Here is a 24,067-nt window from a genome sequence, read left to right on the forward strand (position 1 = left end):
GGCCTCCCCATCACTGGTTTTCCTAGGGATGGACATCTAGATCTTCTGAGGTCTGTTTTAAAATCTTCTCAGTGGAATTTTGAAAGATCGCCTGGGTCTGCTGTTAGGCCATTGTGAACTGTAGGAGAGGTCGGGACCCAGGGAAGGCTCAGTGGGGGGTGCGGTGAACACTGCTCACTGAAGGATTTAGCGCTTCTTGTCGTTTTCTTTGGTGTGAATTCATGAAGTTTGGAATGTGAGGCTCTTACCCATGATCTTTCTCCACAGGCAGCATATCCTGTCATCATTTCAAGGGTCTTGACTTGCTGATAGAAGATTTTCTTTTCCTTTTCCTTTTCCTTTTTCTTTTTCCAATGGGGAACTGCAGGGAGCAGTGATTCTCCCCAGAACAACTTGATTCCCAATGTTTCCAGCTTGCTCTTTTATAAGAAGAATGGTCTGGAAGCTTGAGAAATCTCTCATCAGCTCTTGCTTGAATTGTGCCTTACTAATTGGTCAGAAGTCTGCTCACCAGCCCAAGCCTCATCTAATAAAAGGAATTAACCTGCATTCATTTTGAAATGTTTTCAGCTGATAATTATAACTTATACAGAACTCATTGTTGCTTCCATTTTCCCGGAACCTCATGACGTGTGGTAAACCTCCGAAAATGGGATTCGTCTTTCTCCTCCACCCACAAATTAATTTTCATTGACCACCACACTGACCATAAGGCTCTCCATGGCTATAAGCAGGTTCATCTCATTCTCTGGCTGTAATGAGTTGCTAGCTGACTACTGGCTTTAATCCTTCAGGAGCCTGGGATTCAGGCTTCTCTTTTGTGCCTTTCCTTTTCAGACATGGATCCAACGAAAATCTGCACTGGGAAGGGAGCGGTGACTCTCCGGGCCTCGTCTTCCTACAGGGAAGTCCCAAGCAGCAGCCCCACGAGCCCTCAGGAAACCCCACAACATGAAAGCAAACCAGGTGTGTGACCCCTGTGCTGGGGGGAGCTGTTCAAAGTCATACTGGGAGGGAGGGAGGCCCTCCTGCTTTTGCTCAGAAAGGTACGAATTCATCTGCTGCCTCCTAACTCTCCCAGGGGTCCCTAGAACGGTCAACACCTCATGTGATGGGTGGTGATCAGTGCCCTGAACTAATGGGTATTCACTTGCTTCAGGCAGACGCATAGCAGCGGCCACCACTTTGTTAGCTTTTGACCAGAGATGAGGAGAAACCTCATTAGGGAGCCGATGGCTCTGCAGAGGACAGAGGTGGCTTAGGGGCATGGGAGGGAGTGGTGAGATGGGCTAGAGGGGAGGTTTTGCAAGGCCATCCCCGCTTTTGAGAGCTGGGTGTAACTGGCCAGGCAGGGCTGGGGCAGTAGGAGGGTAGAAGCCAAGGGAGGCTGAGAAGTGCAGGTGCCTGACTGGCCAGGCTCCCAGGAAGACAGTGGGGCAGGGCTCAAGCCTGGTGGGGATGACCTGGCGGCCAAAGCAGCAGGAACAGAAGAGCAATTCCGAGGCCCCTGCACACTAGGAGCCAAGGGAAACAAAAGAAGCTCCCATATGCAGCCCACCTCCCATCTGATCCATTGTTCAGGGTGTCTAGAGAGTGGTGTTGAGAACTGGGACCTGGGAACCCAATAGATCGGCATTCTACCACCTGTGGCTGTGCAACTGTGAACGGGACATTTCACTATCTCAACCCTAGTGACCTCATCTGTAGAATGGGCTTGATAATTGCACCTGCCTCATAGCATTCCTGTGAGCGTGGAGGATGTAAAGTTTTTGCACCTGCCTAGTGACATGGAACAAGCCCTTAGCTGCTATTTGTAGGTTATGATTGTGATTATTTTGACCTCTCTAGAGAGGGTGCTCCAGAGGGCCCCTCCCCACTCACCCCCCCCCCCATCCCACAAAGTGTTCTGGGCACTGAGAAACACTGAGGTTTCACAGGGACAGCTGGCTTTGTGGCCCCCTGCCCTCCACATGGCACTGGTTCTCACATTGGAGCTGCATCAGAATCACTGGAGTAAAATGACAAGGTGCTGCATCCCAGGCCAGAGCTTTAGAGTTTATGATTCCCGCTTATAGGTTTCAGGTGGGGTTGGAGGGTTTACATTTCTGACAAGTTCCCGGTCATGCTGCTGCTGCTGCCCTAAGGACCACATTTGAAAGCTCCTGCTGTAGGGAAAGGGGATTTCTTCCTTTCTGGATGGAAATGAAGGGAGTAAAGGAATTAGGATAACGTCCACTTCCTTGGGACTGGAGACAAAAGGAAGTGGGACACACAAACTTTTTGGTGCAGTGGGGAGCAGTGTGTTGTGATGAGATGGAATTCTGTAGGATGAGGATGGTTGGTGCCCAGCATCCCGGGTCATGCCCAGGAAACTGACTTCCTGTCCCAGCCACCTATAACCAGCGCCAAGGCAGATGCCCAAGGACTAGGCCAGGCTAGGGTTTGAGACAAACCCTGTTCTGATAATGTTGCCTCCCTGTGGAGGGCTTCTTTTTCCCTGGTCTCAGGGCAGGCATAAGTGGCTGCCAGCACTATTGGTTGAAAGAAGCTTCCTGGCCTCATATTCCTGAACCCATACCTGAAAAGGTAGGGCCAAGCAATGAAGGCAAAATAATTCCTTCCTAAGGCTAGCTTAATCCAGCCTCTCCAGGCCTAACTGGGAAGATCTAGCTCCCAAGGATGTTTGAGGAAGAGACAATCCTAAGGGATAATTTAAAGAAAAAGACCATACCTACAGCTCATGGCCCAATAAAATGACCTTATCAAGCCCAGGGCCCTTTCTCTGGTGGTAAAAGGTAGAGCGAATGGGAGGAGGAGAGGGTCCTTGAGCTCCCCCTGGTGGTTATAGAGTGGCACTAACATAGAACGCCTGCTACTCTTTCGCCCAGTAGTCTTGGGCTTACACTGCCGTGCAGTGATTTGAGTACTTTAAGAAGCTCTCTAGTCTCCAAATAATTCTATATCCTACGAATTCTGACAACTCACTTGGGTGAAAAAAGATCTTGTTTGAAAACGCAAATACATTGAAGAATTAGGGGATAGCCCAGTCGTGCACACTTCCAAGGTAAAAATCAGTTTTAGTAGAGTATTTTCCTCCTGGTAAGTGGAGTTCATTGGCTCCAAGCCAACAGACATTTAGTTAGCATCATCTGTGTGCCAGGCACTAAGTAGTCACTGGGAATTGTGGCGAGAAATGGGGAGAAGGAAAGGAAAAGGAGAGTAATTCTAGGTGCATTAGGTGAGGACAGAAGTCCTTTTGCTGCAACAGAGGAGTCTGGCGTGGGCCGCTAGTCCACTTCTGTGCTATCCGACTGGGGAAGCCACGCCTTTGAAGACCATGTAAAGTATGAGGGACCTGTGCAAGCTGCTTTCCAAGCTTCCTAGCTCCAAAATGCTCTATGACCTTGGGAAGTTTGGGGATTAACTTGACACAAATAGAATCCCATTCACTGAGGTCAGATTCGAGATTACACATAAGGGCAGTTTGGGGTGGAAGGAAGAAGCTGGGTTTGAGTAAAGGGAAGAGTAAGTACCAAAGAGGCTGGGATGAGTTAACACTGGGGTGAGGTTAAAAAAGGATGTGACTCCGAGGATGGGACCTCCCAGCTGGAGACCTTTCCTCTTACTGTACTGCTCACGGACCAGCATACTGCAGACTCTTGACTGGCTTTGTCCAGGCGGCTCCTCAGCCCTCCCCTCATCCCTGCCTGCTCCCTCCGCTTGGGCCTCTGGCTGATGACCTGCCTACCCCGCAGCGGCCTCTAGTCCTGTCACAGGGCCTGGGAGTCCATGGGCCTTGACAAGCCTCAGGCAAACCATTTTCTGCACCATCTGCAGGCAGCCACGTTCAGCCCGGACCAGCAGCGCACATATGAGGCAGCGAGTGTCTCTTGCCAACGACAGGGCATGCTTCCTGCTCGCAGTGCCTTCACAGATAGCTGATGTCCAGTAGCGTCCAGCTCCCTCCCTTATCACCAGGGCCAGCATCTGTGCCCCAGCTGCTCTGTCTGCCTTTCTCTGCCCGCTCCCTGGCTTCACCATCTCCTTCCATCCCTGTATATCTACAAGTTGCTGATCATTTGCCCAGACTGGAAGCTCCAGTCTTGTGCTACTGCCCAGCACCTGTGTCCTGGTTTCTTTCCTTACGTGACCCTTTGACACCCGCATTTCAGAGGTGGCTCCTGTTTCCAGTCCTTGCTTCAGCTCCCTCATCCTATGAGACCTGGTCTAGTTCTGCAGTGACACAGCCCTCTTTTGAGGCTCAGCTCTGCCACTTACCGTCTTTGTGATGTGGGCAACTCATTCAGCCTTGGCGAGCTTCAGTTTCCTCATCTATAAAATGGGGATGGCCTGAGTAGAGTTGCTGGGATTCAGTGAGCTCTTTCACACCAAGATCTAGCATGAGCCAGGCACACAGCAGGTGCTCTTTGATGACAACCCTCCTAGTTATGCACATCCGGGGGCCTGTCACAGCCTTCCAGTAATTGCAGTTGGTGGCCTTGAGGGCAGCGGGAATGAAGAACCAGGGCCAGGGGGAAAGTGCATGTGGAAGAGTGAAGTGGCAGGGCTTGGTACAGTGTGTTTGAGGAGCTTGGAGATGTGAACCTGCTGAGAAGGAAGTGCCTCCCCTGGTTGACTAGGAGGATGGCTGAGGTGCTCATGGAAGCAGTGGCTTTATGAAGGGAGAGAAAGGGATGTTGAATTCCATAGTTTGACATACTAAGTTTTGGGGAAAGGGCAGGACCTCTAGGAAGGAGTTTCTAAAAGATATTTGGAAACTTGGAGTTCAGAGTGTGGGTTTAGGAGCCGTGTGCATCCAAGATTGGGAGGATGGAGGTGCTGTCTGAGGTGGAGGGTGGTAGAGTCCTAGGAGTTGCCCGGTTTAAACCCACCCTCCAGACTCCTGCCCTCAAGAGGTAGCTTGACTCTGGATTGTCAACCGTGGCTTCTGACCAGCCTCCTAATCTGTGAATGTGGACCTAGGTTTTTGGATCAGAACCTTCTAGAAAGAACTGCAATAATTTTAGTGCCGACTCCCTGACTCTGGGAGAGGTATTACCTTATCCCTGCTTCCTTGCCTGGCCATCATTGCCTGGCCAGGTCTGGGTATTGACCTGGTTGGTTCAGGGAATCTACACCTGTGTCCCCAGGTCAGAGTGTTACTCCAGAAGAGACAGGGAGCCTGATGAACTGGTGAGTGTGATACCAAGCTTCCTGTCTGGTGTAGCCAGAAGGCCATCAATCCCTATGTTCTGACCCACAAGCCAAAATCCAGTTCAACCCCTACATTTTGTTAATTCTGTGCCGGTTGCCTCCAGTCTTTCCTGCCTGATTCTTGACTACCACATTAGCTTTGGGCGTAAATCAACTCATTTCCTCTGGTTTGACTCTTGTGTTTGTGCTCCAGAAATGGCAGTAGCAAAAAGATATCATGAGAAAATTGACATGGAAGCAGTTAAAGACTGCTAAAGACCGTTAATGTGAGTTAGAGTCCTCTTTTATGAATGCCTGTACACGAATTAGGGCCAAACGAAGTTGGAAGGAAAAGACTCCACCAGAGAACACCGTGATTTCTGACACGAAATACTCATTGAAGGGATTCCAAAAAGTACCCTCAGGTTTCATATTTTGCTAGGACTCAACTCATCGAAAGCTATTATACTCATATACTCACAGTTATGGTGGATTACAGGGAGAGGATACAGATTAATATCAGCCAAGAGAAGAAGTCCAAAGTGAGCTCTAGGGAAGAACCAAGCACAGAGACTTTTGTTGACCTCTCCTAGGGAGTCAGGATGCATTAGTTCCTGTCTGATGTAGCCTAAAGACCATCAATCCCCGTGTTCTGACCCACAAGCCAAAATTCAGTTCAACCCCTATGTTTTGTTAATTGGGGCAAGGACAGGACCTCTAGAAAGAAGTTTCTAAAACATTTGGAAAATTGCAGTTCAGAGTGTGGATTGAGATGTGACAGTATGTTCAGGGAACTGTCAATCTGGAAGTTCTCCTGAGCTGTTGTGCCCAGAGTTTTTATCCACTGCTCATGTGGCCAGTCTCACTCTCCAGCCCGAGGGTGAGCTCTTGATGGCTCAAAGTCCCCACGCTGAATCACATTATTGATCTGGCACAAAGATGCTCCCATTGGGATGACATTATGGGTTCAGAGATTAATTCCCAGAAGGCAGATGGCAAAGGCCAGATCTCTTTCTGGGTAAGGTTAAATTATTTACCACACAGCTGGAATAAAGAAATAAACATAAATGAGATTTGGAACACTATTAGATCCACTGGTAACAATTCTTGGGATACCCTCCTAGAATACATCGAATCTGACTCGGTAAAAGTTATCCTGAGATCCTAAGAACTGATCAGCAGAACAGCTTCAGAGCAGACCAAAATGAAATTAGCACAGAATGAGATAAAAGAAAATATCAAGAGGCTGTGGCCACAGGCCAGCAAAGATCATGTATAAAAAACAGAGGAAAATATAAGCCAAAATAAATTGTACTTCTCCTGGAAAGGCTCGGTCTCAGCAGGGCTGCAAAACCTACCTAGAATCCAACTTTCCTAAGCCCTCCTCCCCCCTCAGGGGCTCTGAGGTAACATTTATCGAAAGAAGCATTTTGACAGTCTCCTCAACCACGAGCTAATAATTGATGGTTATGTATATAAAATTTCACCTGCCGCACTTGGATACAAATGGCTGTGGGCTGGTGCCGACCTTCAAGGTTCAGAAGACTAGGTAACAGAGGATGACATACATTGGAAATTCAGCCTTCCTTTAGTGAGGAAGAGAGGAATGCCTAGAGAGGTCCTGGAAATTGCCTTTTCTGGGGCAAGGTGAGGGGAACAGTTTTTGTGACTTGAAATGAGAAGAAAAAGTGGGTTGATTTCCATGGATATTACCTTCTCAAAGCTGTTTATCAGATGGCAGATGTCAACAACTCTCATTTCTATGTGTGGGGAAACTTTTTTCCCTTAGTTTTGGATTCCAATTTTACTAATAAGCACATACTTTCTGCCAGGTATTTCCATTAAGTCCTCATGACTCAAAAGAGGTAGATAATACTTCATTTCACAGATGAGGCTGTCCTGTGCTGTGGGATGTGCAGTTAGCAAGGACTCCAGCTAGACAGTTGGATGCCAAAATGATAGTCCCCTTACGACTAGTGCTTTGGAGGGACAGACTCATCTCCACTGTCCATGATGCATCTGCTTGTCAGTGTCACCTGAATAGAAGCAACTCAACCAAGAACAAAAGAGCAGGCAAAGTAATGTGCCCCCATGTCTGTGTAGAAAGCTCACGTCCTTCATCAGATAGCCCCTCACTCAGAACCTATTGATATTCAGTGTATGTGTAAATCTAATACATTTGACAGAATGGCTTGACAAAGGTGGGCTAGAAATAACTTAGGAAGGTGGGACAGTATAAGTTGATGGATACAGGGTTGGGGGGAACCATTATCATATTGTGTTACTTCGTGCTTGAGGGCCTGCCATGTGCAAATAAATCTCTGGGCCAGGAATCTGGATGGATCCAACAGTGAGTGTTAAAAATAGTCACTTTTAGGATCCTTCATATGCCTGATCTCTGGATCTTCAGCAACCCTGTGGTGTCCATGGAGTAAGGATCCTATTTGATAGATGAGAAAAAGAAAGTTCAGAATGATTGGCAGCCTGCCCTTGGTCACAGAAGCCAGTACATTGAAATAATGTGCATAAAACTCAAATCCTATAAATTCCCCAGCTATGTGGTTGGGAAGAGAAGACAAATACCTGTGAATTATGCATAAGGGAGTAGCAGAAATGTACCCAGCAACCCACTAAAAGAATACATGACAGAAACGTTATAAAAACCTCTGTTTGGGGGGCCCCTGGGTGGCTCAGTCCATTAAGCATTTTGGTTCAGGTCATATCTACAGTTCATGAGCTCAAGCCCTGCATCAGGCTCCATGCTGAGGTTGGAGCCTGCTTAGGATTCTCTCCCTCTCTCTCTGCCCCTTCCCCATTCTCTTTCTCTCTGTCTCTCAATAATAAACTTAAAAAACCCTCTATTTTAGAGGGGAAAAGAAAGCAAAAATGGGTACAAAATAGTTAACAGTTAATGGGAAACAGTTTTCCAGAAAAACGATGTGTTTCAAATGTTCCTTGTATCGTGGTTTTCAAAGTATGGACTGTGGACCGGCAGCCTCAGCATCACCTGGGAAACATGGTAGAAATGTAAGGCTTCACCTCCCATCCACTGAGTCAGAAGCACTGGGGGTCGAGCCCTCCGGTCTGTGCTAACAAGCACGCGGGTGATTCTACTGCAGTTGAACTGCTGTGCAGGGGTGCAAACCATTCGAAACCTTTACCTGATGCTTTGCCTTTTGTTCCCACACCTTTTCTCCCACCTCCTCCCTGGAATGTAGGTGGTTGGAGGGGGGTGGGGGGTTGGTGGCTGTGGGTGGTGGGCAGAGTGCTGCACTAGCTTCGGGATACCCAGGCTGGCTGCTTTGCATTTCCAAGCTGTGTGATGTGGGGCAAGCTGGCCTCTCTTATCCTCGTCCGTGAAGTAGAGTGATCACCCACCTCACAGACTTGCCGTGTACGCTAAATGAAGTACTAGATAGGACAAAAGTGACTAACGGTGTCTGGCCCTTAGATGGTGTTCAGTAACACTGGTAAATCTCAACTTGACATCTGGAAAGCCCACCTCTAGTCCTTGAGGTGGGGCTTGGGTTGTGACAGCTGCTGTATTAGTCCCTCTTTATACCCCTAGAGGGTAAGATAAGAATAGGCAGGACACGGGGCGCCTGGGTGGCTCAGTGGGTTGAGCATCCGACTTCGGCTCAGGTCATGATCTCACAGCTCGTGGGCTCAAGCCCCACCATCGGGCTCTGTGCCGACAGCTCGGAGCCTGGAGCCTGCTTCAGATTCTGTATCTCCTTCCCTGCCCCTCCCCTGCTCGTGCTCTCTCTCAAAAAATAAATTTTTAAAAGTTATTAAAAAAAAAAGAGTAGGCAGGACATGAAGAAGGAAGTTAAGGGTTTGGCTAGTTCAGGGGGTTGGCACACTATGGCCTGCAGGCCACATCTGGTCCATGCCTATTTTTGTACAAAAAATAGTACAATGGGAAAATGGTTCAAAGGAAAGCACAAGAGGAATAGTATTATATGCATGTGAAATTCTATGAAATTCAAATTTCAGTGTCCACAAATAAAAGTTCTTTGGAATACATCCACACTCGTTCATGTACATGTTATCTGTGGCCACTTTTGTGCTAGGATAGCAGGGTTGAATAGCTGCGACTGAGACCATATGGCCCGCAATCCCTAAAATATTTACTGTCTGGCCCTTGATAGAAAAAGGTTGCTGACCTCTGGGCTAGGTGGAGGGTAGAGCATAGAGACGAGGTGATGCGGAAGGTGATGATGATAGCTAGCAAACATTTACTGAGCCCTGGCAGGCACTGTGCTAAGCATTTCTCCTGCATTATGTCACTTAATCCTTATAGCAACACTTAGGAAGCAAGCATATCATTATCCCCACTTTTCAGATGGGAAAATAGGCTTAGAACTTGCTCAGGGTCACAGAGCCCATCGGTGGTGGATCCAGGATTTGAGGTGAGGTCAGGGTGGTAGCCAGCCACAAGGGGACAAGGTTGGCTTGTCACGTGATGAAAACTCAGGGTGATTAGATTTTGAAATGTTTATGTGGCTCATTTAAATGGAAAGAAGGAAAGCAGGCAGAGGAGGAAAAAAAAAAGTCCTTATCACAGCAGATACCTCTGGGCTTAAATCATGCTTTCCCCCTAGCCCCGCTGCCAGTAGCCACAGAAAAAGTGCTTATCTATTTCTCCCTCTCCGGAGTCAGTTAATTAAGCCCAGCCTGCTAATGAGGAGAGGTCATTCAGAGCCCACATCAGGGATGGAGAAGGGGAATGGGAGTTACTAGGGACAGGGCAGGGGAGAGTTCTGTTGCCTTTTTGTCTGTAAAATAAGAATGTCAAGGAACAATTGTTTCTTCATTACTGTGAATGTGAGCCTTGTGTTTTCAAAGGTCAGCGCCTGTGAGCACATCATGGTTTAGAGTGGGTTCCTATGGTAATTAGGCCATCGTGACTGAGGGCATTTTGTGTCAGGCAACGGGGTGCTGGGTTTTCCTCTTTCTCTGCAGTACATGCTTGTTTCCTGCGAGTGTAACCATTTCTGTTTGCCCCTTTCTCTTGTTTTCATCCTTTCTGCACCACACGTAGTTCTGGACTCAGAGAATCCCTCAGCAGGTATGGTTTCTCTTGCATTCTTTCTGCCCCTGCCTTCCACCAGGGACTTAGAGGGGAACCGGGGAGTGTTCCCTGTGAGTGAGGGGTTTCTTTCTTTTTTCCCCCCCATCTCTCAGATGAGTGGAGGCTCTCTTCCAATGCTGATGCCAATGGAAACGCCCAGCCCTCCTCACTTGCTGCCAAGGGCTACAGAAGTGTGCATCCCAACCTTTCTTCCGACAAGCCCCAGGTAGGCCTGTGCCCACGGGTGGGGTGGGGACTGGTGAGTGGCACCTGTTCTTGAGTCTTTTAGCCTGCGCTCATGACTTCCTGCTTGCCTAGCTGAATAACGGACTGGGATCTGAGCCACACTTTTGGCTAACTGTGGAAAAGTTCTGCAAGGACCAGAGATAGGGGGGAAAAGTTGGGGCTCAAGGACAGCAGAGGATGAGGATGATCTATACCAGGGGATAGGAAGTGTGAGCCCAATGTTTCTAGGTTTGAAATGTATGTAGAAATGTTCTGAAAGAGGGAATGCATTTAGCCCTGAGTAAGGGGGGGAAGAGTCTGAGCCTGGTGGGTTAAAAACTCTGGAATCAAAGAGTACGCTCTTGTGTTTATTGCATTTATTTGCTGTAAGAGTTCCAGCAACTCTAGGCTTACAGATCACGGTCGGGTAGCTGTGGCCAGCCCCGAACCCCGTGGCCCAGAGCAGGCAGACGGACATCTGAATGGCCGGAACAGCACAGCCTCAACTGCCTCGTGCTGATCTGCTAAAGAACACACCAACCCCCGCCGCAGGCCCCGCACAACTTGGAGAAGGGATCATTTTGGCTTAAGTCTTCCCCCTAAGTTGTTTTCCTGATCTTTCTTCCTTCCTCTCCCTGTCACTACTCTGCCATTTTGATGAAAGAATAGATCCTGTTTTAGTTTAGTTTAGTGAAGAGTGTTTTTTACAGAGGAGTAACATCCATGGGATGGAGCCATCCTTTCTCTTAAAGGACACTGTACTGTTCCAAAAAGTGTGGTGGGAGTATGTTCCTCATGTGGTCCCCGTCCCTGGGCCTGCCTTGCGCGAAGGTACTCCCAGAATTCACCAGGAGCCTGGGCATTCCAAATGCCGCCCCGGATCCCACCCCACTTGTCTGATGATCCTCTTGCTCCTGAGGGCATAAAGTTGCACTGGCCTCTGAAATGGAACCAAGTCAGAGAGGACGTCTTCCTTCCTCTCTGCAGACCCTGGCTTTCCAGGCTTAGAGGTGTCACTGAGCAGCCCCGCTAAACCTTCCCGCCATGCTCGCCTCCCGTAGGCACAGCCATGTGCCCGCAAGGCCACTGGCTAGAACCCGAGCTGCAGGTGTGCCTCATGATGCCCTTATAGGACACAGCTGTCCAGTAAATGACTTGCCATCGATGTTCCATTTCCGAGACCTTGCCCGGTGTGTGAGTGCGCTGCCTGTCTCTCAGAGACAGGTTTCTGTCTCTGCAGTCTCAGGCGTGAATAGAGCTGGCTCTGAGTTAGGAGATGGTGCTGATTAATTCAAGGCAAATGTGAAAGCACATCTTCCTCCCCTATCAGTGACGTAGTTCAAAGGCTAACTCGCTCCTTCCTTTGGCTTCTTAGAGAGTTCTTCTGAAGAGATAATTTTGAGAACGTGAAGTAAATAAAAATTCCTCTTAAATACATTTATTTACTACAGCTTTACTGAGCATTCACTGTGTTCAGATCAAGATGTTAAACATTGCCCTCAAGGAGTTTATAAGGGTGAACTTTATCATAATGGTGAATTTCCTATCATATCGCCTACAGATAGCATATTTTCTTATTTGTCACTCTCCAAGAATTTTTTTTTTTAACTGGGGTGTCTTAAAGAGAACCTGGCAAATTGCTGATACAGAGGTTTTGTTCTGTATATTCAGTGTACAATTGGCCACCCAACTTTCAAGAACCTTTAGGTCATACATCATTTCTTGGATTTGTTTTCTGAATGCAAGAATGACTTCTTGTCCATAGAGCCATTGCCAGACCTGTAAGTACTATGCTGGCTTAGACAGAACCAAGTCGGGCTGGGCTGGGAACTGCCCCGGCTTAGTTTCAGATGAAGATAGCTCTTAGAGCCCCACAGGCCTGGCATCTGCTTATAAGGAATGAGTTGGGGTCCAGGAGACCCCGGGGCCAGAGGGGAATCCTGTTTTCTGGTGCTCCCAGATGCTGCCTTTCTTTCTGCTGTCCTGGACCTGCTGCTCTCCTCGCCTCTCGTAACGAGGAACCCGGGCTCCCCTCCCTCTGACAGCATCATCGCGGTGGTCTTCACTGGGGGCGGAAATGGGCAGTTTCTGGAACTGTATAAGCTAGGAACATATCTGATTCTTCAAGCAGCTCCATTTCTTCACTGCCCCCACCTTCTACAGGGATGAAGGGAATTTCATTAGTAGCCAGCTAGGCAGGAATGGAAGCTGCCTCTGTAGTTCGTACAATGTTTACAATAAATCAGAAAGTAGTTCCTTCCATGTAAAATGACAATGCCTATCTCCCTCCTTCTTTGGGACAGGAAGGCCTTTGGCTCAGGGTGAACTGTCAACACTCTGGGGAGGCATCTTCTCTACAGGGTCAAAGCCCTGGGAAGCCTTGTGCCTGATGTCATGCAGCCCTGGCACCTTATATGGCCAAAAGCAGATTAAGTTAAAAACCCACTGAAACCTACTTCTATCTTTGGACAAGAAGAATCACATGTGGACACTGGAGCGCAAAGTAAAAGTAACTCTGAGCTGAAGTCAAAATTGGCTTTTGCTTCTCTCCCTGACAACCACCGCTCCACTCACCCCCAGTCCCTTTGGTGTGTGATGGTTCAAGTGCTTTATTTGTAAAGAGCATTGTTCGGTTTGAAACATGCCCCAACCTCCGGTGTAAGTTCACTGGAACCAAGTATGTCCCAACTGGAGGGTTTTACTCCTGCTAACTACTGAAGAGGGGTCATTCGTTTTGTATTTTTGACTGGTCCACATGGCCTCATTCCACAGGCACTGTCTTGGGCACCCTGTGGAAAGGATAGGCATCAAGTTAACCTAGGATATCCAAATTGTTTCTCCTCAATCCAGGTTATCTGTAGCTTGAAAACTGAGTTTGTTATGAGTTGCTTACTGTTTCTGGGGTTGATCTTCTAATCCAGACTCAAAAAACTTGATTTCTTACCTAGTCACCCTTGTTAGTATCCCTTCCCCTTGCTACCTGCACTCCACAAAAAATAAAAAACAACCCCCAGATAGACCCACACCCTTGCACTCTCCCGGCTTTTGGTCATAACCCATTTGCTAAGTATTGACCAAACTTACTATACTTCACCGGTGCAATTTAGATGATGTTCCGGCTTTCTAGTACTGGGCTGTCTTTGAAGATAGGAACCCGTGAGGAAAATCTAGGTGTCTTAGCTTAGGCTGCTGTAACAAAATCCCATAATCAGGTGTCTTAGACAACACATTTATTTCTCACAGATCTTGAGGCTGGGAAGTCCAAAACCAAGGTGCCAGCTGATGTGGTTCCTAGTTAGGGCTCTCTTCCTCGCACATAGACAGCCACCTTCTCGCTGTGTCCTAACCTGGTGGGGCAAGAGTGAACTCTAGTCTCTTTTTATAAGGACACTGATCCCATCATGGGGACCCCACCTTCATAACCCCATCTCCTCTCCTACTCACTCCACTTCCAAACACCATCACTTGGGGCTATGGGTTCATTAATATGAACTTTGGGGGACATACACATTTAATCCATAACACAAGGAAAATAAACTTTCCTCATTTTATGGTCTAATTTCCACCGATTGCCAGATGGTTCTCATTGACATGAGGGTCATTCTGGAGATTTACTCCATTTCCTCTGCCCCACTGAGACCCAAGGAGGAGCTAGGGGCTGTATTGAGGGAAAGGGAATGAGATGTGACCTATACCTTCCTCTCAGCCTGGAACCAGAGCTTTGGGCTTAAGCCAGGAGTGTGAGGCTGGGCACCCACTGTGGGATTGTCTGTGCCCGGTGGTGGGCTGGATGGGAGTGGGGAAGGGGCCGGAATTTGAGGAACCAGGCACAGTCCAACTCATTAGGCAAATCAAGTGCTTCATTGCCTGGTCCCTTTGTTCTGTGTGCATCAAAAATGGGAGACTACATGCTTTTAATCTCATGCCTGTCTTCCTTCTCATAATTAGTTCCATCAGATTGTTTCCTCTGAGAAAAGAGCACATGTGGATTCTAAATCCTGAGCATTCTCTTCTTGGTGAGCTTTAATTGGTTACGCTTATGGAATTGAGCACTAAATCTCAGTGATTCAATTAAGACATCTGTCTCCTGTGAACACAAATAAGGACGATTCTTCCAATTCCCTATTTCCTAAGGGAAGAGAATGAAAGACATTCGAGTGCTTCAGTGAACTTAAACTTTTAGAGCTAAGGGCATGGAGAGAAAGATCTTTCAGGAAAGGTGTGGGGGCTCTGGGGCCTCTTGCCCTGGCCGTGAGCCCTTGGGCATCCTTCAGTCCGGAGGGCTAACAAGGGGTGCGGTCAGCCAAGGATGGCTGTCAGAGTGGCTTAGCACGTGGCCGCTCCTGGGCTGAGATGTAAGAGAAGCAGGCCTGCCTGTCCAGGTGAGTATGATTTAGTCCTTGACTTTACCCGGAGGAGAAATGTAGGGATCACAAGGACTCTAAGCTCAGGGTTTGCTTAAAGACATGTCAAGAATTGTTTTTCTTCTGATCATGTTACGCTATTTCTAATGGTCATCCTTCTTTCCATTTCCCATCCTCTTTCTTTCTTTGTTCCCCATTTTGATACTTTCTCTTGAAAATCATGCTGAAGGTTCTCTCTCCCCCTCGGCCTCCTCTCCCTAAAGGGGACCGCTTTGCATGGCAGCCCCCCACCATCCACAGTACCTCCAAGGACTCCCTCTACCTGAGCTCACCCAAGCCTTACGTCCCCCTCAGCACCCCCAGCCAACAGAGCCCCTCACGACCCCAGCCCGTCTCCATCTCCCTGGCAGCCAGATGCGCTGCCAAAGGCGTGGTGCGTCCTGGGCCCTTGCTTCCTGGTTCCACGTTCCCCAGTGCTTCCTCCCAACCCCGGCACCACTGTGTGGCCACCAGGACAGTTTACAGTGAGAATGTGAGCTCTAACCCACGTCATAAGGCAGTTGGGAATAAAAAGGTCAGCAGCTTATATGTACCTTGTTTATCCAATAACATTTGCCGGGTGGCAGCGCAAAGCTCCTCTTGTGTTGCACCTGACCCAGCCACGGGCACTCCCTTGGAAGCTGCAGGCGCTCGCGCACAGGCTCCCAGCCTTGTCTCCCACGCGGCCGGCACGGGAAAGCCACCCTCTGCTCCTCCTGGCCCTCCCAAGCTATTCTTTGACATCCGTAAAGATGCCACCGTCCGGGGCGAGAGTCCTTCCCTGTGCACTCGGCCTCCATTTCCGGACGCGGTGAGACCACCTGTGCTAGGCCCCCAGCTTTCCTCTGCTCCCGAAAACCAGAAGAGAAAAGAACCTTACCTTTTGCAGCCGTGTTATCCAGCCAAGGCAAGGAATTAGACATGTGTGTGTGTCTTCTACACCATCTCTTTCGAAACTCCTGCAAAGCAGCTCCCTTGTTTTCTGGGCTGCCCTCCCCTCCCTTTCCTCGTCTACACCACTGCAGCTTGAATCCCGAATTCTTCTCTCTAAACACCTCGGCATAGTCCTCTCTGTCCCCCTCTCTCTTTTCTGGTAATATGTAAGTATGCTGGAGTGTGGGATCCATAGACTAACAACATGGTGAGATATGGAATGTTTATATCTTTTCACAAGGTGCCAAAGAAATTGTATTGACTCCCAAGCTTTCGGGCTCTGCAAGCAGTTTGGGGGCTAAACACAGCCTGCCTGCCTGCCTGTTCTGTTGTTCTCTGTCTCTGTCTGTCTCTGTCTCTGTCTCTCTCTCTCTCTCAAGTGTTAAAAGGATTCAAAAATAGAAGGATGGAGAGTAAACTTGGATGGGGTTCCCTCTGTGTCACGGAGTGTCAGGAGGCCAGCTGGCTAGTACGGACGGTCTCATGTACTCTGGAGAACGGGCACCGATTAAATATTTCTCAGAGTACATCACTGCATGTCCAGTCTCAACTGTTTAAATATGGAATTCCTTCTTCCCTGCCGTGCCCCTTTACGTAACGACCCCCTTATTTCCTACAGGATGCCACTCTCTCCAGTTCAGCCCAGCCTGAGATAATAGTTGTCCCTCTCTACCTGGTTAATACTGACAGAGGGCAAGAAGGCACTGCCAGAACTCCAGCATCTCTGGGGCCTCTTGGCCCCCCAAGCCCGGCGACCGCCCCTGCCGGCTCACCTCTGACCTTCCCGACCCTAGATGATTTCATTCCCCCTCGTCTGCAGAGGCGACCCCACCACAGCCAGCCGGCCAGCGCTTCTGGCCCCCACCCCCCCGTTAGCCAGACCCCGCCATCCTTCTCACCACCTCCTCCGCTGGTCCCTCCGGTACCGGAGGACCTCCGCAGAGCCTCGGAGCCTGACCTCACGGGAGCTGTTTCAAGTACCGTAAGCTTGCTGGAACCCCCTCCTCAAAGCCTTCCTGAATGTCTGCTCCTGGCAGCGAAAAACCCCTTTCTCACTGAAGTGCTAAGTTCTGAGGGAAGTGTCCACCGCCACTGTGCTTGTGTGGTGACTGTTTGCTTTCCCCGGAGTGCATGCCTCCCGCGCGTGTTCATGGTTCTCCTGCAGCTGCTCACAGACCCCTCACGTCCCTCTTCCTGTCTGTCTTATTCGGAATGCGCATCTTCCTGAAAGAACTCCGTTTCCCTCAGAGAACCTCTGTGGCCTTTCCTTTGGCTCGCGATGCTCTTGAGAGGCCAAGCAGATGTGGTGTTGGAGAGCTGAGGAGCCATGTGGGAAAGCCGATGGCCTGGCCGGCAGGTTCCCCACCAGGGAACAGTGAGCCTCCAGGGCTTTTGTTGATTTAGCAAGTAAACAAACTCTTTTATATGCAGCGATGGCAGAGAATGGTTAAAAAAGAGAGAGAGAATGGAGTTTAATGGAGCAAATGGATCTAAAAGCCTTGCACAAACGTTGGGACCATTTTCTCCAAAGGCGTATAATTGCTGGGGCCCCTGACTGGAGGCTCCCAGGGGCCTTTGTGACACAACGTTGCTCCAGGAGTCGTGTGAAGGTAAAGAGCCCTGATACCTCAGGCCCCATCCTGTGAGGGACGAGTCCCCATTGTAGGTAGGAAAGCCCAAGTGGAAAAGCTGAATCAGGGTACCCAGTCTTTTCTCTCCTCAGGAGCTCTGGGAATCAAGAGAATCTGTGAGAACCTCAGAGTGAATTGTGAGATGGGGATGCATGGATCTACTCACAGGCCTGTGGGGTACAGTAGGACCAAGTATGTTAAACTTCTGTTATAGTGCTTCCCATGGAGAGAGCACTCAACTGTCAGCTACGTTGCCGAGGACTTGCCCTAGCAAGTGGGGGCCAGAGTTCTTAAAAGTAAGCTAGTGGCTAATTAGTTAACAGTTAATGAGCTCCTGCCGTGTTCTAGGCATCCTGCTAGATTCCATAGGTACAACTATGAACAGCGTGCAGCCCTTGCTTTCAAAGGGGTTTTTTGTGGATAGCATATTGGTTCTCAAGCTTAGCACACGTGAGATTATCTAAGAGGCAAGGAAGCTGGTTTAAATTGTCAATTCTAGATTATACTCCTAGAGTCCTGGAATAGGTCTGCAGAGGGGCCTAGGGCTCTGATTTGATCAGGCACATCCCAGGGGTTCTGTTGCTGAGGGTCCTCGGACCACAGTGGGTCCTGTAATTGGCTGATGAAGGTAAATGTTCAGTAACATCCCTGTGGCTCATTGAAGCCCTGTGGCTTCAGTCTACGTGACTGATGCCAGTCATGTAGAAAGCAGGAGAACTTTTTGGCTTATAGGAGAATTTATAGCCAGATATCAGGCACCCCAAAGCTGGGAATGGCTTCATCCTGGTCTAGGACTTCTCCTATCTCTAGATGCAACACAATGCAGTTAGGTCAGGACTCAACTGAACATGGCCCAGGGGCTTTAGATGTCCTTCTAGCTTTGAGCTTTGCAGCTCAAACCTGTTGGAGGAAAATGCTAGACTGTTCCTAATGCACTCCACTCACCCCAGTGCAGCTTACAGGTGAATTGAGAAGCTGCTCTTGTTATAGGTGGTATCGATATTCTTCCCTCTGGCACAGAATATTTCTTCTTGAGCAGCATATAAAGTGAGATATTTTTAGTGTCCTGGTATACAATTGTGAGTAGTTTTGTTGTATACTCTCAAATTTATCACCTTTATAGATCTAGATTTTCGTACTGAATTTTGTTTCAGGTATGCCAGGACAGATTAGTTAGGAGTTTCCTCGATTTCTCAAACCTGACTGATCAGCCTGATAAAGACTTGCAGGGGAGACTTCAGTTGGCCTGAGAACTTCTGGTTTGGCCCCGGGTAACAGGTGAAAAAGGAAACCGCTTGGGATCCTCTACTGAATGAGAATTGTCGAGAAGAACAGGAGCCCGTAGGGATGGTGGCCAAGCCACAAGTTGATATTTGCTCAGTTTCTGCAGCTATTTAAGAGTAAGAGGGAAGAAGAAAATTCATGTTAATTGATCCACATTCTTTTAGTCAATAGCCATTTTTGTGATGTTCCAGAAATAAGCCTCGTGGCACAGAATAATATTTGTGTAATACTAATGTTCAGGTGATCCATCCAGACACCACAGTAGGCATTTATACTTTAAAGAGCCATATGCATGATTTTTTTTTGGTGTGTTTCTTGGGTGCATTATGGCCGAATTTTCATGAGTGTGTCATTTATCTTTATTAAATCACTTAGGAAGCAAATTAAGAGCAGAGTAATTTTTTTCTATTTTACAAATGAAAAAAAAATGGAGACGAAGCACTTTTGAACAAGATCATATTGTGCCTCTCGAGTCTTGGAAAGATTTTGTTCACTAAACTGAGCTGTTGCTCATAACTAACAGCTGCAACTTCAGGGCACTTTCTGAAGATTTGGAATGACCAAGCCAGTGTGATCCAGGAAGCCCCTACTGTGTGTCAGGAGCTGTCCCTGGTCCTGACACACTCTCTCGATGCTCACATGTTCTCTTGCTGCAGAAGTTGTTCAGAAACACCTTTGCTATTGGATGGCTCCAGTCATTCAGGTGGCATTTACCGAGCACCTACTGTCTGCAGGGTGTTGTGCTAGGTGCAGGGTGGGTGGGGCAAAAAAGAGGAAGGGAGGCATGGCTTTTGTCCTATGGGCACTTACAGAGAAGCTGATCTCTGGAGCATACTAATTGCTTTGAGCCATACTTTCATCTGGAGAGTAACGATCAAAGTCTTGTTTTCCGAACCCTTTTAAGAATGATGTTCTGGCTAGAGGTCTGCAAATTCCAAAATAGAAACTTGGCAAGATTTATAGATGTGATAGAGGAAACTGCCTACATATCCTTACTGCATTTCGAGGTCTTATTTTCCTGTCTTTAAGAAAGACTGGCATTATTCCCATCATGCAAATTATAACATTAGTAGTAATGGGTTTATTGGTTTTTAGACCTCAGGTTTTTGAAGTCAGGATTTTCATAAGTCTTTACGACTTCAGAGATCTCTGTCACTCAACACTGCAGTGAAAAACAATGTCAGGATAGGACTGGAAAATATCCCAATCTCAGAAACAAATGCTAGTGAAGTTGTTGAGTGATGCAAATAATAAGAGTAGCTTTCTAAGAGTACCGATACTTAACTCCTCCTCATTCTTACATCGATGGCTCCTTGTGCTCGCATTGTCTCATGTTTCTTTAGACAAGTGTACTAAACTTTCCTGATTTTTCCCTTAAACCAGCTCTTGTTCTCCAATCACATTTGGAATTGCATGAGTCTTGCATGTTGTTCTACTTTGTTTTGAATTTCCTTTTTCAGTAACCGGATTGATCCACAGTTATTACCAGGTGAAAATAATGAATGATGTGGCTGAGAATTCCAGTAACACTCACCTTCCCTCTCTACCCTTACTAACACCAACAAAGAGACTAAGCATTCCAGCTTATACTTCTAACTGGAATTAGTGATGTCTCATTGATTACATTTCTTTCTGTAATTAAGGTCCTTGTAAAGCTTTAAATTTCTGCTTTTTAAAAAGCATCAACATTAGGTTTCATGTACTTACAGTTGGTTACAGTGTTTGTTTTCTTTTCAGGATTCAGGCCCTCTACTGAATGAAGTTTCTTCATCCCATGCTGGAACGGATTCCCAAATCTCTGCACCAGTTAGCAAACCATCATCTGCCTACCCCTCTACGACAATTGTCAATCCTACTATTGTGCTCTTGCAACACAATCGAGGTAAGAGAGCTTCAGAGAACCCCTCCCCCAGCTCACTGGCATCAACATAGCTGTTCTGTGACTTCAGGGGCAAGAATTCTGCCATTCCACAGAAATTTTCATAAACCCCATCCTTCTCCGAGGTCATCTGCCCTAGTCTTCTCCCTCCTGTGACCCACAGGGTAGACCACAGCAGGGAGGTAGGCCCCTGATTTGGCATGATGTTGGGCATCTGCGTAAGTAAGCTGGTGTAGTATGTGTTCCACACGTTGGGTGTTCACAGTTGCCTTCAGATGATTCCACCAAAAAGAAAGAAAAGACAGAAGGGAAAAAGTCTGTGCGCCTTAACTCTTCATCATGAGATACCAAATCAGAGCTTCGCCTAGAAAATCTGGGTACAGTAATACTTCTTGTAATAAGTCATGTAGTTCTTTGACATCATGAATTTTTCTAGAAAGCAAAATTTTGAGTACCAAAACTTAAAAACAAAAGAAAGCATAATGGGTGGAAACCTTTCTAAAATGTCAAACATGTTTTGGGGCCTCCAAAACAGGCTACTGGACTTTCTCTTTGTGACTCACCGGCCTTAATTCTTGCCAGCAGTTAATGCTCTTGGCTGTCATTCAGTGCACCCTCTGGGGACATGAGGCTCACGTGGCCCCTTAGAGCTCTGCTGAGGGTTTCCATGTGTGTTTTCTATAGTTTCTCGTACTGCTTCTGGTTGGCCCTTCCCCTTCTCTGAAGGGGCATCTTAGGTGAAGCCGAAGTGCTCTGAGGTAATAATTGTATATGTCGACCTTTCTGCTTTAAAACTTCAGAAGATGATGCTAAGTAAAGTCCCACGTTTTAACTTGTTGGAATTCAATAGAGGAATAAGCTTCCCCTTCACAAAAATCCTTTGCGGTGTGAAGTTGTGAAGCTGTTTCCTAGTGCAGAAAGGGCTGTCTAGTCTGAGTTTCATAGAACATGGAATGTTAATTATTTTATTCAGAGCTCAAAGCTGGGCACCCAGTCTTCCTTTTCTCAACTCCCTACTTGCCTGCTGCTCGCCCCATCCCCCACATAACTTGGATGAGAATGGAACTGGAGTCTATTTTTAATTGTTTTCCATGTTAAATGGAGTTTTCTGTTTCCTGCTTCTAACTTGTAAAACAGATGAATGAAACATTTTTTCTCACTTAAAATCTTCCCACTTGAATCTTAAGTAGTTATTTTAGTTATTTTATTTTTTTTTTCATTATGTGTGACCTCCAAATTAACTGTCCTCCATGAATCTGTGTTCTTCCAAAGGTGATAAGGGTCCCAACCCCCACCCTAAACTATATAAAAGACCCCATTCTCCTTTCAGCAGGGTCATACCCCCTACTGGCAATGGCTTTCTCTGCCCAGACACTGTCCATCATGCAGGACAAAGTGAAATTTTGATTCTCTGTGAACTTCTTTATGATTCATCTTTAAAAAAAAAAAAAAAAATCCAGTCAAACAGAAGTAAGTTTGTTCCCGGAAGGAGAGGCAGTTTCTCTAAAAATGGGATTTATTCCCAAGGCAACTTGGTTTTTGGGAAATGCCAAAAGTAATGTCAGCCGCTTCCACGACGTCCCTCTGATGACACCTAGTGAGACATCTTTGGGCACAGAAATGCCCAATTCTTTTTTGTTTCTTTGAGCAAACAGATTCCTCTTATTTGCCCAAATGTCTTTGCTTCTTGCCTTTCTCTTTTGTCCAGCCTTGCCCTTTGGGTTTAGAGATCAGATTCGTGCTGCCTGAATCACACATCCTTCAGAAAAAGGATACAAGTACGTTAGGGGTTTTTTTTGGAATAAAAAGTAGCCTGTCATGAAGAGCAAACCGTATGTTCCCTAAGGAGGTGGAGCACCAAGAGTGGAGGAGAATGGGAACACCTAGCTTCGGATTCCTGATTGTCCGTGGGGAGTAGGTCGTGCGTTTCAGGCCTTGCTTTGCAATTTACCCGGCCTGGCAGCAGTGCTGGTAGACGGTAGCCATGAAAACAGTTTCTTCACTATTGCAGAGTCTCCTGAGAGAATGATAACTTTACTCTACTTCTGGAATTCTAGTTTAGTCATCCTAAAAAAGGCTTACTTTTTTCTTGCCTAGACAGCCCCAGGGCAGAGTGTGACAATAACCCTCTCTCTCCAAACCAGGCCCCCCGGTTGCAGACAAATGGGGGGCAGGGGGCACTGCACGTCTAGCCCAGCGCTAACGGCCACGCACAACACGGCTCCTCGCCCCTCTCCTCGGCTTTCACACCACACATCTGAGGGCAGATCACTTAAAATCAGTCTGGAGGGAGAATTCGAACCAGAAAACTCAGGACTGAAGAGGCGCGTGGATCTCCTAGCTCAGAACTTCTCGGTCTTTAATGTGTACCGTCTTGAGAGGACATACTTGCGGATCCAGATTCAGGAGGTCTGAGGCAGGGCTGAGATTCTGCATTTTTTTCAGCAACTTGCAAGGCATATCGATGTCGCTGGTCCACGGACCACGTCGGAGAGCGAGAGTTGCCGTGGTTCCCAGACTCTGGATCTCATGGTCACATGAAGCGGTCTGGGAACTAGCCCAGGGTTGCTAATTTCTAACTTTGGTAAATAACACCCCTGAAGAACAACTGCTGTTATCCGTATCACATGTCATTCTCTAAAAGAAAGGCCATTTCATATCTCAGAAGTAGCGACGACATAGTCTTGGAAGTTGAATAAATTTGATTTTGCGTAGTAAGAAAGGCCTTGCCTCTAGCTGGCAGACTGGAGCTTGAGAGCCATAGATCCGGTGGGCACTTTGATGTGACGGATGAGGAAACAGGCTGAGAGCTGACGTGATTGGCCAGTAGCCTCCAGCAAGCTGCTGGCAGTGCTGAGCCTGGAGCTCTTTTGGGCTCCTGTTGTCCGGCTGATGTGAACTATGTCCACATCCAGAGGTGGACAGGCTGTTCCACAGGCTGAGCGAGGCCCTGCTGCTCTGTTTACTTCTTGCCCACATGGATTCTGGAGGGAGGGTGAGGCCGTAGCCAAGGCGGATGATGACAGCACCCAGGGGCTGGCAGGCGCTCTATTTTTATCTGTGTGGCTGCTTATATTTAGCAGCTTTGGAAGGTAAAGGTCATTTTTGTGCTTATCCCATAGCACGTACACACAGAACTCCCCAGAGGAGATAGTGGCCTCCCCTCCCCACAAGTGCCCGGGAGGGTGAGGAACCGATAGACCTTCCATGTTAGGGAACAGCGATGGCCCGGCCATCGTGGTTGGAAAGAACCCTGGACTAGGAGTTGGGGGTCAAGGTTCTAGGCCCTGCTCTGATTTTCAGTGTCATCATGGGTAGTTTGTGCTGATTTTCTGAGACGTCTCAACCCACCTGACCTACCTGCTAGAGTTGTTGCAAAGATTAAAAGTGTTAACATGTGTGAAAGCTCTTAACACAATGTCTGGCATTTGGCAAAGCTCTCAGG

The 24,067-nt window shown here is 47.7% G+C and overlaps 1 protein-coding gene and 1 long non-coding RNA gene across 52 annotated transcripts in view; one reads left to right on the plus strand and one right to left on the minus strand.

Moving 5' to 3' along the window:
* The window catches only part of SORBS1 (sorbin and SH3 domain containing 1), a 230,030-nt gene that overhangs the window by 121,378 nt on the left and 84,585 nt on the right, over positions 1-24,067 (plus strand). For 19 of the 50 annotated variants that reach the window (XM_078434631.2, XM_078434618.2, XM_078434627.2 and 16 more), the window contains 6 exons: positions 838-966; positions 10,238-10,264; positions 10,381-10,493; positions 15,086-15,802; positions 16,448-16,810; positions 20,481-20,625. In XM_078434631.2, the coding sequence (XP_078290757.2) occupies positions 838-966; positions 10,238-10,264; positions 10,381-10,493; positions 15,086-15,802; positions 16,448-16,810; positions 20,481-20,625 (1,494 nt within the window). The remainder of the gene's footprint in view (positions 1-837; positions 967-10,237; positions 10,265-10,380; positions 10,494-15,085; positions 15,803-16,447; positions 16,811-20,480; positions 20,626-24,067) is intronic. The other 31 variants (XM_078434633.2, XM_060641937.3, XM_060641958.3 and 28 more) reach the window with 5 other exon arrangements.
* On the minus strand, positions 11,951-16,451 carry LOC145712495 (uncharacterized). Of its 2 annotated transcripts, XR_014135349.1 has the most exons (3): positions 15,776-16,451; positions 13,577-13,839; positions 11,951-12,649 (listed from the first exon to the last, which is right to left on the minus strand). It is a non-coding gene; the product is annotated as an uncharacterized LOC145712495 (long non-coding RNA). The 2 variants fall into 2 exon arrangements; XR_014135348.1 differs by lacking the exon at positions 11,951-12,649 and having other exon boundaries at positions 13,240-13,839.

Source organism: Panthera onca, chromosome D2 (assembly GCF_046562875.1).
Source record: "Panthera onca isolate mPanOnc1 chromosome D2, mPanOnc1 haplotype 2, whole genome shotgun sequence".
Taxonomy (NCBI): domain Eukaryota; kingdom Metazoa; phylum Chordata; class Mammalia; order Carnivora; family Felidae; genus Panthera; species Panthera onca.